Here is a 14,521-nt window from a genome sequence, read left to right as displayed (position 1 = left end):
CGATTCGATGAATTTAGATCAGATAGATTAATCAAAATAATTTATCATTAATTACTATCATAATAATATAGGTGTCCGTCTTTTTCCGATTCTTGTGTCAGTGTATTATAACTTTTTTCTAAGCTAGGTCCGTGTAAAGAATGATCGATGTTATTCAGATCTTAGAAAGAAGTCACAAACTTTATAAAAAGATTATTCTTAATTTATTATAATTATAAATTAAGAAGAAAAAATGTAGTGTGTATGGTCAGATGACAAGAAACTCGGCCTCCGCGTTTGGCACCGTACGTTTGTTAAATAATTGATATAATTGTAATTATGCGTACAAATAAATGTAACTTGATCAATTCAATTGTGATTTCCATTTACCTCCTGCTCTATAACCATACAATATCAAACAAATAAAATTAAAATATTATTTTGAAAACTTCGAGCAACCATTCCATCAGTACTTTCTTATGACGTTGTCACGTTCAACTATCATCAGTAAACCGACTTTACAGACAACCGATTTTATATTATTTTTTGGAGTCAAGCTTTGTAACACAACAATTATATTGTTATTAAATCTATCATCATATTTTTAATACATCGATTTCTCGAACTTAACTTCTGCTATTCTATTGACGTAACATGTTAATAATTTATTTACGATTACGGTTTATGCCCATCACTAGAAATCCTTGAAATTGGTAAAATCGAAAAGGGAATACCAAAAATGTCGCACTGTTTTGGTATTGTCTTGATTAAAAGGAAATGAGATTTTTCTATTAACAAATGATTAACAATTTATATAGAGGAGAAATTTATATTTATAGGATAAACTAAATTTATTTTGTAGTAATCAAGTAAGTAAAAATACTTTCTTAATCTTGTAATAATAGAGATTGCTTTACATTAATCATTATTTTCATCGATTTTGTCAATTATATTATGATTAATTGCTGTGATTTAGAAACTGAAGTAAATAACTACAGCTTACGCTTAGTTAATGAAGTATTACGATATATTCTTCAATAGTGTCTGTTTTTAAAAATAGATTGCCTATTTTTGCATATAATCATCGTACGCTTGGCTTATGCGAAATCGTGAATTAATTAATTAGATAGAAGACGACATTTGAATAGAATTGCTTCGTGAGTATATTTAAAATATTTTGCTGTTTTAGACATGAATACGACAGCGCCTACTTCGGCAGATGCCTGTCTAAGTATCGTCCACTCGTTAATGTGCCACCGGCAAGGGGGTGAAAGTGAAGGATTCTCAAAGAGAGCTATTGAATCTTTAGTAAAAAAATTAAAAGAGAAACGAGATGAACTGGATTCATTGATTACTGCTATTACAACTAATGGAGCACATCCTAGTAAATGTGTAACAATTCAACGGACATTAGATGGCAGACTACAGGTCAGTACATAATAATATAAATATTTAAATCAAAGAATATATATTTGGTTGATAATGACCTTGAGATATAGCCTGCAGTTTCATACATGGTACTTGTAATCACATGTCGGCAAGATATTCAGAGAAACAACTTTTTAAGACATACTAAGATACAATAACTTGCTTTCATTATAGATAAGTTATATTTTCTTCATAAATAATAATGATTTATTAAAAAAGAGACTGAATTGTAAGTTAAGGTAAGATCAAAGTGCTCTAATGGTAATTTAAATATCAATCCTGGTTTAGTGTTAGCACTTTCCATGAATTTTTCAGTTTTGTCAGTTGACAGTACGCTCATTTGTTAATTTTATGTTATTCAAATCAGGTTGCAGGACGAAAAGGATTTCCACATGTTATATATGCTAGAATTTGGCGCTGGCCGGACCTGCACAAAAATGAGCTAAAACATGTTAAATTCTGTCAGTTTGCATTTGACTTAAAGTGTGATTCAGTTTGTGTTAATCCATATCACTATGAAAGGGTTGTGTCCCCTGGAATTGGTGAGTTAATTACTCTGTTGGATGTATTAAAATCTGAGTTCATTTTATACACTACCTGGCACTAAAGCCTAGTTCTGAAAATGAGAGACACCCATACATCTTATAAAGGTGGAAAAGTGCTGACAATTAGGTTTGACATTGCATACACCATTTGTTAAATACATTTGCAAACTCCTTTCAGCTAGTGTAAAATGTGCTAACGTAATATTAGTTTGTGTTGATTCAATTTCTTTAATATAATTACATTTTATATTTTTATCTCTTGTCATAAATTTTTGAGATAGCTGACAAAATGGGAAAACATTTTTTGTTGATAATATTTAACTGTAATGTTGTAACATTTATAAAATTGTAATTAAACAGGTTATAATTTTTCAAATTATTTTTCAAATAAAAAGTTTACTTCAGTTAATATAATGAATATAATCATTAATATTTATTTCAGACTTATCAAACCTTACTCTCCAATCAGGACCTAGTCGGCTAGTTAAAGATGAGTATACCGCTGGGATCGGAGGTAATGGTATGGACATGGATACTGGAGAGCTTGTCACAATACAACACCATGCTACCAGCCCAAGACATCCACATACAACTATAGCTCATCACCATCAACAATTTCAAGCAACAAATATTATATTAAATCAAGGACAAAGTGAGAATTATTTTATATTGCATGACTTTAATAAGACAATTTAAAGTTAACAAAAAAGTTAACTCTGTACTTGTTTTGATAAATCCTAATTGTTAAGTTGAATGATGAATGATAAAAACTTTAAATTGTCTCAAATCCAATTACTGTTTGTGTGTTACTTTTAATTATTTTAAATGTCTTTTATTTAATTTGCTGTGCGTTCAAATTTATTTTGCATTTCCGTTAGCGCCAGATGGCGTGCCGAATATGTTTTCGCCGCATGGACAGCGCCCACTTCGACCCGGGGCGCCACTGGCACCATCACAAATGGGGCATTCGCCTGGGCAACAAATGATGTCGAACCATCCAAATAGCCAAATGACACAAATGGGCCCTGGAACTCCCCAGATGGGTAGAACTACACCTCAAATAGGACCGGGTACACCACAGATGTGTCCTGGAACGCCCCAAATGGGACCTGGCACACCACAAATGTGCCCTGGTACGCCTCAAATGGGACCTGGTACACCTCAAATGGGCCCTGGCACTTCTCAAATGGGACCTGGAACACCACAAATGGGTCCAGGTACACCTCAGATGGGTCCTGGTACACCACAGATGGGGTCCAATGTGCCACAAATGGCGTCGCCTAGAATGGCGTCTGCACCCAACCAAATGTCACCTGGCGCTCCACAAATCACAAATATAAACCAAGGGATGTCTATGAATGCTCAGCAAATGGTGATGGGTCAGCAAAGAGCTATAGCACCAAAACTGGAACCACCAGATACAATGGATGCGCGAACTATGTGGAGAATGAATCATTGTAAGCTTTTAATATTTTATTTGCACTTGATTTAGCCTTATCACGTTTATTTGTTGTAAGAAGTTGATTTTTTCGTTGACATATTAATCTATTAAAGATGTTTCGAACTCTGAAAATCAGAAATTTTGTTATACTTGAATTTCAATACAGTGTAATTATTTTAGCGGCTATGCCAGTTACTATGTCCCCGGGAGGTTCTACCCCTATTATAGATGGCGCGAACAACACGTTCTTCACAACAGAACAAACATCGTCTGACACACAACTTACGCAGTCAATGCCAGGTAGGTTAAGTAAGTGGAACTGTATATTATTAAACTGTAAAAATGGTTTTAATATTGTCATAATACACGGTATTACACAGAACATATTTCATCTCATAAATCAAGTGTTATATGTGACTTTGCTAGAGAATAACGTGTTAAAAAGTTACATAGATATTTAAATTCGTGGGTTCATAAACTAATAGACAGCAAATAATTATGCAAGTTAATTTTACATTACACCTAGAATAATGTTTGAAACATGAATTTGCGATTACAACAGTTAATTTTTATTCCAAGTAATTTTGAGTTCCTTTTTAATTAATCATGCACTTCTACTTTACCCTCTGTAGGTGTTTCTTTTTTGTATTGTTCCATATTAGGTTTGGCCGCCCTAATAACTAATGTAACCTACTTACTTTTTGTTTTTTTATTTGTATAATTATGTTTATTATGGTAACCAAGTAATAAATAAATAAGCATAGAACTTGCCAATAGAATAGACATCAAAAGAAAGACAATTTATCCAAACCAAATTTTTAAAAAGGGTCCGTACGTAAATTCATAAAGGACTATACAGCTGAAAAGTTCATATTTTTATTCGTTTGAATACGTCAATTAAGATAAGCCAAAATATGGATGTTTGGATTCCAATAGAAAATTATTTTGGATATGTTATCTATAGAAGAAGGCGAGCGATATAACGTACCCCACGACCGAATCAAAGAGGTTTAGTTTCGTAAACTCTTGTATGAATCTAGGAAAATTTTGTATGGAGTCTGGATATCTCTTAAATAATATTTCTGTTACAGCAGGCTCGGTGGCGGTATCAAGTGTTAGTTCAGTGCCAGTTACAGCTGTAGCGTCCCCAAATGAACCTCAACAGAATGGTTTCACCGCGACAAGTCCGCCTCAGCAAAGCCCCTTACCCCATCGCACTCAGCATCAACAAGGTATATGAGTATATGCCATGAAGACATTTTTTTAAATAATTTAATCAGTATTTATTTTAAGGATGTAAATTATATAAACATATAAACAATTTACTGAGACTAGGAGCTCCGTTGTCTTGCCTTTTATAACTTTTCATAACTAACTTTAGTCCACACTTAACAAATTAGTTTTACGAAATGAATTTCTGAAAGTTTCAAATCTACGGTGCGTGTTTCTAATACACTAATTGGCCGGTTTTGATGAAATATTTTGTGTGGATTCGGGAATGGATAAAATTTACAAGATTTTTTTTTGTAATTAAGACTTGTGTAGAGTACGTCTGTCTACTGGTTTTTTTATATAACGATTATTAATCAATAGGTAATTATTTGATTTTATTTGTATGATCATAGTATATTTTAAGAAGGGAAAAGGCTGAGGCGTTTGATAATGCTTTTAAAATTATAATAGCCGAAGCTCCAAGTTGGCAAATGACGTTAGATCCATAGAAATTACTTTACTATTGTTTACACATAATCTTGCTAAGTAATGTGACATTCATGTACATAAATTTTAATATGAAGTTATATACAGGTACGTGGACGGGCAATAACACTCTAACGTATACGCAGAGTCTAGCGCCGCCGCCGGCTGCACCGCCTGTTCCAGTGGACGCAGCACCACATCATCACCATTACTGTAAGTTTATACAACCGCAAATAAATACATTTACTTTATTCTTTAGCCTGTTTTATTTTACTATGTGTCTTAGTGTTAAACATCTTTTAGCTTTAGCATTCTTTAGCCTGTGTTTGGTTCGTATGTGTCTGAGTGTTAAACATCTTTTATCTTTACTCTTTAGCACTTGAGGAAAAGTGTAGTCTATTAAATTTAGTCAGTTAAGCTGTTCATAAATAAGAAGTAATAAAATAATATAATAAATAAGGTTGAAATGAGGCCATTATCGAAGTGGGAAGAATTAAAGAAGGAAGATTATATTATGATTATATTGTTTCATTGTGAATAATTTGTTGGCAAGACATTGCAGATTGCACTATTAAAAAGTAATAAAACAAATTATTAGCCAAGTCGTTGCATGTGGCTTAAATCTAGTTTAAGACACGCATTGCGTAAACTTGCGATACTTTTTGGAATGGAAATGGTAATGAAAATCTGTTTTATAATACACAGATAATGGCAACCCGGGCGGTCTTCTATCCAGCCAGCCAGCGCCTGAGTACTGGTGTTCGGTCGCGTACTTTGAGTTGGACACGCAGGTCGGGGAGACATTCAAAGTGCCATCTAGTCGACCTAATGTTACTGTGAGTTTGTATCAATTGTTTTAAGTATAATCTGTTTTTTAGTATATGAAAAATGTGTAACTTCTTAGTTAAACATTCTTTCTTCTTCTTCTTAGTTTAAAAATGTTTTTAAAATTGACCCCTTTGTTTTTTTAAATGTTTTTGACATTGACCCCTTTGTAGTTTATAAATGTTTTTGACATTGACCCCTTTGTAGTTTATAAATGTTTTTGACATTCCCCCTTTTTGTGTAAAAATGTTTTTGATGTGGACCTCTTTTTAGTATAAAATATTTTTTAGGGTTTCTATTTCTTTTTTTATAATATTTTTCTTTAAGGTTGATGGCTATGTGGATCCCTCTGGCGGCAACAGATTCTGCCTGGGCGCGTTAAGTAATGTTCACAGAACTGAACAGAGTGAAAGAGCTAGGTAAAGAATCTTTTTATTTTTATGTTCCAAATACTTCCTATGTCTTCAGTGCAAATCTAATTGCATAGATATTTATTAAAATAATGGTACAAACCTTTCAGACTTTGTTATATTCAAGAAGTAATTTTGACCACACTTAATCAGTCAAGATAATTTTTTTGACAGTAATCTGTAATAGCTAATAATAATAAAAATAATATATAGCAAATATATACATAGGGTAAAAAACGTATCTACTTGATTTCGCTGGTCGTCCACATGTTTTAGGGACGACACCGTTTTTTATATTTTTGTATACATGTTTATTTTGGCATGTGTTTGTCCTAATTTTGTGGTCCAAAAATAAAATAAACCTATATGTTCAAACTGCTTTGAAAATCCCTCGGTCAAAGGTCATTAGAAAAGGTCCCTTGTGGACCCGCTCGATGAGACAATTAGGCTTTGATATCTCAGAAGAAATTGGTGGTGGGAGGATTTTTGCGTGTAGTACAATTCGATAAATAAAGTAACAGTGTTTTTAAATGCAACACTGCCATCTAGTGGTCGGCATTAAAATTAACTAATTAAACAACAATATAAAATTGATATATTGTATATTTCAGGTTACACATAGGTAAAGGAGTCCAACTCGACTTGCGTGGTGAAGGCGACGTATGGTTACGATGTCTTTCAGACCACTCGGTGTTTGTGCAGTCCTATTACCTCGATCGAGAAGCTGGTAGGGCTCCAGGGGATGCAGTACATAAGATATATCCCTCTGCTTGTATTAAGGTGAGATATCTGGGATAAAACAGTCCGCTATTACAATAAATCTCAATCTCTGCTTGAGCGCTGTCAAATATGTGTCACTTATTTAAGAAAAAATAATATGGCTTAAGATTTATGTTTGGTGTTTTACAAATTAAATATAAACGATTTTAAAACAAATGGTGACTTTCACCAGAATAATACTCGAAAGAGGACTAATATAAAATTGGCTTCAGAAGATATACGACTCCTTATATGGAAATTGTATTTGTTTTTACAACAAACTCCCAAGCGATTATTATTAATTAGAGACTTATCACTTAACAAATTCAAAACTCTCGTTACACGTAAATTAATGAATAAAGCTTTTTTATAAATTTGACGATAATTTTTATGATTCTTATCCTTGGGATTGATTTGCTCCAATAATTTGTTAGCTCAAAATTTGACGATTAAAAAGTGTGGCGGAGAGTTTCTTGCCAGTTCTTCTTGAACTTGCGAACTGTTTTTTTTTCAATGTTTTTATATGAGTTTTTAATTTTATGTATTTTAAATATACAAAGAGAAACTTATTGATTATTACTGATTTATAAATGTTGTAATAATGTATTCCAGGTATTCGATCTCCGTCAATGTCACCGTCAAATGCAGACGCAAGCGGCGACTGCGCAAGCGGCCGCAGCTGCCCAGGCCGCCGCCGTCGCTGGACATATTGCGCCTGCGCATCCGGGGATGAACAAATGTATGTTTAGTAGTTTTATTATAATAACACAACACATAATCTAATACTACGTAAGACTCATTGAAGTTTGATCGCTCTCTAACTGGTGAGAGGTGACTGACCCGATCTAACCACATTCAAAGACGTTTTTAATTTTTAATTATTAATAATATTATTTAGTTTTCCTTGTTTTTTAAATAAATATTTTCTAATGGTTTATGGGATATCCTTGTATTAAACTAATTAGTAAGTTTCCTGAACATAATTTTGTGCTTCCGTGATGCAATAACTCAAGTATTTGAACTACGCAATAAAACACAAAATATTACACTGTCTCAAATTGAAAATAATCTTCCAAATGGTGGAGGAGATTCAGTAGAGAGTACATCTGATCAGCTACCATAGCACAAAATACATAATCATCAAGTATCTATATAGTTAAATATTGTTTTACTTTAAATGTATGTACATCTGAATATTTTAGATATAAACTAATATGCTTGTAATACTTATTATTGTAAAAAAATATATTGCAAAGAAAATCATAATAATTTTATTGTAAGAAAATTTAATATAGAACTGAGTTGAACGTGGAGTATAGAATTGAAACTACGAAAAAAGCTTATCCATTTATTGTGCGTCTGGTATCCAGGTTTATCAGCGGCCGCAGGTATAGGAGTAGATGACTTGAGGAGATTGTGCATCGTCCGCCTCTCGTTTGTGAAGGGATGGGGTCCTGACTACCCTCGGAGCTCTATTAAGGAGACACCTTGCTGGGTCGAAGTACATTTACACAGGTGGGTACTTTTTTTTAAATCTTATGACAGGTCAAGTAATATGTAAAATACTCTTACAATACTCTTACATACAAACATACGAAGAGATTCTGACGAGGATTTTTGGCGAAATATTAGTGGAAAGCATAAAATACTAAATATCTTGATTATTTGTCATTTAGACTATTGTCACCCAAAGTCGCTATTATTTAAAATTAATTAATTAATTAAATAAATTATATACAAAATGTTATTGGACAAACTGAAACAGTCCTTGATGTTGTGTTGAGCTATGAACCATTTTTTACAACAGCTTTAAAACCAAGATGTAGATTAGCCTACTCCTACGCCTCGGCTCGGGTAGACATTTGTCGAAACTCTTTGCAATGACAGGCTTTCCGCACTTCTAATGAAATATACTATTCCAAGTTATGCGTTGATTGACTCTCATCAATAAAGAGAACTGTTCGCATTTATAATTAATTCCAAACGCACAAATCGATCTTCTTGCGAACTTTCTGAGCTGCGGCGAAAATTGTCTTCACTACATCACTACATATTATAAAACAAAGTCGCTTTCTCTGTCCCTATGTCCCTTTGTATGCTTAAATCTTTGAAACTAAAGCAACGGATTTTGATGCGGTTTTTAATAAATAGAGTGATTCAAGAGGAAAATTTATATGTATAATAACATCCATTAAATAGTGGAGAAGTACTGTTATTTTTGAGGTTTCTAATGTGATGTCGTAAATAATTACATTTTTCCGCTTACATTGCAAACGCAGGCTGAACCCTACGAGTTTTATCAAAATAATGTACCAAGTATTGTACTTGAAAAGGTCTACAGAAAAGTTCGTGATGGTATATGTCTATCTCTTATGGGTAACCCACATTTTTATATACAACGTTCACAGATTTTCTGTAGTGTATTTAGTATCAGCATTGCACCCGTGCGAAGCCGGGGCGGGGGTCGCTAGTATATAATATTCTCAAAAAGATAACCTATTCCGGAATGAGTCAATGCAACGTCTTGCTAGAGATACGATAAATAGCAGTGAACCGTTTCAAATAAGCATGCGAAGTTTTTTTGAGACGGTGGCGTGATATTTTACTTTTTATGTTTTTAATATTTTTTTATTTCTCATGTAACATATGTTTTAATGAGAATTAATTTATTTAAACCTTGTTGCCTATTTTGCCTATTATGAGTCACAACTATTTTATAATATATATTATTTTAGAGAGTTGTGGCCTATTTTCTCAAGCATCTGTTTGAAAAAATAGGCCACAACTCTCATTTGACCATCCAACATCAAGCGGACTTTTTACGAATGTTTAAATTTATTTAAAAATCTTCTTTCTGGTCTGATATTCTTTTTGATAATTTTTCTTCTGCCTCTTAATTAGCTACTAACTATTAATTGGATTTTGGAGCTTTAACATTTTTGTTTTCGTTTCTTTTTTTATTGTTCCAAATTAGGAAATCGCTTGTTGGCGATAAGGCCCCTTGTTGCCTAATAACTTATGTAACCTGCTTTTTTATACATATGTTTTTGTATAAGGTAACAAAGTGTAAATAAATAAATTTTGCAAATATTTACTTGTCACTATTAATAAACAATTGATTTTCCAGAGCGCTGCAATTGTTGGACGAGGTCCTCCATACGATGCCTATAGACGGACCTCGGACTAACATCGAGTAGGAGTTGATCGGCTTCTTTTGAGGCCTTCGAGCGACCACACACCACTCGAACGCACGGGAAAGCGGATAGTGTGAGACTCACTTGTTTAGTGTTGAGTAGGAAATAATAAAAAATGACAATATTAGGGTAGGGTTCTTTCATTCTCTTACTTAATTTGCATTTTTTATATGATGTGTTGACGGCCTTTAATTCTTCCTGAGTATTCTTTTTTTAAACAATTGTAGTCTCCTAGGGTAGAACCCATCGGAAGTAGATTCCACGGTTTGCTTGATATTATAACGATTCGACATTTATAACAATGCCGTTGAGAACCTTCACAAACATTGCTACTTTATTTGTAATAAAATAATCGTCATATATGGTAGTCTCCCAACACAATTAATATTAGGAAAGGAAACAAAAATGATCGAATTCTTGCTCAACACTAAGCAATATAAAAGAAAAGGTGCTGTCTCACTCTGACATTTTAAGGCCTTGCTTCATTAGTTTAGCATCGATAGAAGATTAATATGACTTTAAAAAGTCCCTGATATAGCTTTATAAGCAAATGCCATCTTATTCAGCGCCCTAACTCCAACGCATGTTTTGTTTCTTTCAATAATTATGAGTTGCTCTCTAAGTTGTATAGGACTAAGGCAGTGTTAGAGCGAGACGGCATGAGTGTAGTGATCTATGGTCAGAGTGGGAACATTTTGTGGTAAAGACTAAAAATGTGCACATTGGCGGGTAAAGGTTCGTGTACAGTGATTGTTTAATTTGGTTGTTTGAAGTTTTGTTGCCATTTCGAAAAATGTTATATCTATTTTGTCTTCCGAATTTTTTGTTTGTCTTCCTTTGCTAAATTGTTTATTTCTCTTATGGTATGGTATACTTTGAATGAATATGACTAGGAATGTTACCTTATAAGGTTTTAGCTTTTGTTTGTAATCTTAAAGTGAACGCGTCAATAGGCAGAGAGGAAATAAGTTTCTTCGTCGTTTTAATCGATCATATTCCTTCCGTAAATGCGTTTACAGAGACAATATTGGTAGACAGTAGGCCTAACTAACCGATATAGGATTCATTAATTAAATTTTTTTTGTTGCACTTTTTGCCTATTTTAGTCATATTAATTCAAAGTTTGAAAATGTTAAAGTTGGTTATAATGTTGCACATGAAAACGCATCGCTCGCGTTTTATAAAATGGGTGAACTAAATTTATGTCTTGTCTACTAAGACTGCATTACTATGAAAATCTTGATGTGTACGCTAAAAAATATCTTTGAACTGTTTCTCTGCGCATAGACAATAGTACGTGTCGTTGATCACAATGTGTTTTAAGATATTTACGAGTGTTAGAAGGGGATTTTCAAAGACTTTTTTCTTAAGTACTTTTTAAAGTGCAAACTCACCTATAAATAGAATATATAGAATACAGCATTAAAATAGTAACATAGATCTCACGATAAATCGACATACAACTGAACACTGCCAAAAATTTCATGGTGTTTGCTATTTTAAACCAAAATATTTCTACAAGACATAATTATGGTTCAACTTGAAAGAAGCCAAATGGGAATTAGTTTTAAGATATTAATTTATAGTTGTAGTGTGTATGGAAGGTGTGTTTTGTTAGCTGAATGTGATTGTTTTATGATATTGCGTGAATTGAAATATGATAACGGTTTAAATGGGATTTTGATTAAAATATAGATATTTTAAACATAAATCTATGGTCCATATTCTTATCCGGTTCACAATGTCGTCGCCTGTCAAATATGTCAAACTATACAGAAGAAATGTTTGACAGTTTGAGATTTGGAATGACGTTCTAGAATACCGGCCCATGATTTTTGTCTCTGGTTCTGTTTTTTTTAAATCAAATATGGAGTTATTTTTTTATAAAACAAATACTATTATAATTAAGTTTAAGGCAATGATTAGCCTAAATATTTTAATTTACGCACTATCAATGAATTGAATAAAAAACTGTGATGCGCTAACAAAATGATAGGATGTATTTTGAACAAGAATTAAAATAAGGTATAATTGTGGTATTTTTGTGTACGAGACGTTTTTTAATTATAATAGATGTATCACGTGTTTTTCTCTTTAAATATATGAGATTTATTTAGTTTGCTTTGATTCGCTTTAATTTTATTATGTGCAGATTTTTGATGTGTTGAACATGAATGTTTTAGATTTTTTTATTGATTTATTTTACATACCTATGGTATATCATAAAGTCTGATACAGATAAGACATCACATTATTTATTGGTTGCATTTTAATTTTGTTACCAAAATATTTTGTCGTACTGTATATAAGCTGAAAAGGCGGTTAACAAATTAATTCGTACTTATAAGTGTATAAACTTAAAGTTTGACAATTGACAACGTATCGAAAATACCTCTTCACAGTGATGAAATCGATTCAAAGGGTTTTAGGTATTAAGTGGTAATTTTTTAAAGATGTTGATGTTTTGAATAAGATTTTTGCAAATTCTACATGGGTGTACCGTTAACTGCTGTTTGTAAAATTGTTCGATACCATTTGACAGTTTAGTAGATTATAAAAGAGTTGAATATTGTTGTTTATACAAACATCTGTAAGTACAAGTAGCGTTTAAATATTTTGCAACATTTTTATACGCGTTGCTACGATACAAAAACTCTACGATTATTTTGGAACGGAATCGTGTTTTGTTTTGATAGTTGAGTTGGAATTTTGCTTGTGGACCACTAAGTCTATGGTTTTATAAATTTGTGACTTATTACTCATTGACATTTTCTATACCGCACACGGTTAAGTAGTCTTAAGTGCATAGTTTAAGAGTGAAATTGAACAGAAATGAATATAAAGGTTATTCCTCTAATTGTAGTTTTATTTCATTTTATAATATTTTTGTGTACTTATATACTTTTTTGTTTCAACCCAAAAACAAAACTTCTGTCTTCAGTTATCAATCTATGGTGATAATGATCTCTTGTCTCTAGTCGTGCAGAGTGTTGATTTACAACGCTGTAATGAACATTTGTTATTATTAAAATAGGAATCAAAGCTAAATATATATATTTAGCTTTGATTCCTATTTTTTTTCTAATCCATTGCTGATATACGGTATATTGTCTAAATTAAAATTTCTATTGCTGATATTATATTGTCTAAATTAAAGTTTCCGGGTTAAAGTAATTAGGTAAATTTTGACATTATTTAAACCTATCAGGTATTTAAGTCTTAATTGTCTTGTAGTCGAGCACCTATTTCGAGATGACATTAAAAAAAGAGTTGAGCATGACGTACACGTAAGGTAAGTTCTTAGAAAGAATGCCCTGTACATAGAAAGCAAATAATGTACATAGTAAGTACATTGAAGTATTTGCTACCGCGACTAATAAATTGACTACTCGGTCAGTTACCTATTAGATAGCTTACTAGCGGCAACATAAAAAAACGAGAATTATTTTTATACGCATTAATTGTCGGTGTCCTGACAAAACTGCTATTCTTACATTTATACAAATCACATTGGTTTTCCAATGTTATATACCATGATATAGATATATACTTAGAGATAAAAGCGTTACAAATAAAATAACGTTTATAAGATTATTAGCGATCAGTTTGCGAACGTTTCTCTTAATAAAAGTGAGGTTACGACACGGTAATATTCCGAAATTGTGTAAAAATAGCCGAGGCCGACACTGTTTACAAGTTTTACGGGCTTCATGTTCGGAGAACCGAATTGCTGAATTCCTTTCTCAACTCTCAATATTTACGCCATTTACCTCATATTATATATCATTATTATTAGTAGGAACTAAAACATTATGACTTATAGTAGTTTTACAATTATTTTTAAAATTGTTGTTTGAGAAACTAAAATCATATTTTAAAGTAACAAAATTTTCTTTATATACATAATAAAGGTGCTGTTGTATTTATGATACTTAGGGTCTCTTTCACAATGTATGGATAAAGTACCAAATAAATAGCAACACATAAATTATTCGGAAGATAAAAGTTCCAAAGAATTTCGCGCTATCTGACAGTCGTGAAACGCAACAAAATCGTTTATACTACCAATAAGTAATAAATAGCTTATTTGGAACTAATCCGGACATTGTGAAACAGACCCTCAATAAAGTATATTTCTTAAATTGTTTATTTATAATCAGTTACTTTGATATAAACTTGTGACAGCGTCATTACGACTATTACTTTAGTTATATAATGAGAATTTTTTGTCAGTTTTGAAGT

At 32.3% G+C, this 14,521-nt stretch overlaps 1 protein-coding gene across 4 annotated transcripts; it reads left to right on the top strand.

Annotated features, from left to right (window-relative positions):
* The first annotated feature begins 680 nt into the window (after window positions 1–680).
* Window positions 681–13,136, top strand: LOC110994482 (mothers against decapentaplegic homolog 4). 4 transcript variants are annotated; one of them, XM_022261132.2, is made up of 14 exons: window positions 681–848; window positions 1,169–1,407; window positions 1,775–1,949; window positions 2,395–2,604; window positions 2,831–3,409; window positions 3,574–3,693; window positions 4,488–4,625; window positions 5,200–5,304; window positions 5,797–5,927; window positions 6,244–6,335; window positions 6,938–7,106; window positions 7,698–7,824; window positions 8,456–8,600; window positions 10,213–13,136. In XM_022261132.2, the coding sequence occupies exons 2-14, from the start codon at window positions 1,171–1,173 to the stop codon at window positions 10,280–10,282; spliced, it is 2,298 nt and encodes a 765-aa protein (XP_022116824.1). In that variant the 5' UTR covers window positions 681–848; window positions 1,169–1,170; the 3' UTR covers window positions 10,283–13,136. The 4 variants fall into 4 exon arrangements, with proteins under 4 accessions (XP_022116824.1, XP_022116823.1, XP_022116822.1 ...); XM_022261131.2 differs by having other exon boundaries at window positions 4,485–4,625; XM_022261130.2 differs by having other exon boundaries at window positions 3,574–3,702.
* Window positions 13,137–14,521: the final 1,385 nt, after the last annotated feature.

This window comes from Pieris rapae, chromosome 14, assembly GCF_905147795.1.
Source record: "Pieris rapae chromosome 14, ilPieRapa1.1, whole genome shotgun sequence".
In the NCBI taxonomy this organism is placed as follows: Eukaryota; Metazoa; Arthropoda; class Insecta; order Lepidoptera; family Pieridae; genus Pieris; species Pieris rapae.
This window is presented reverse-complemented; position numbering and strand designations above follow the sequence as displayed.

Coding starts and splice junctions, on each gene's coding strand:
- LOC110994482 (XM_022261129.2), top strand. CDS start 1,171: ATGAATACGACAGCGCCTACTTCGGCAGATGCCTGTCTAAGTATCGTC. Junction 1,950..2,394: donor GGTTGTGTCCCCTGGAATTG/GTGAGTTAATTA, acceptor TATTTATTTCAG/ACTTATCAAACCTTACTCTC. Junction 7,107..7,697: donor ATCCCTCTGCTTGTATTAAG/GTGAGATATCTG, acceptor AATGTATTCCAG/GTATTCGATCTCCGTCAATG.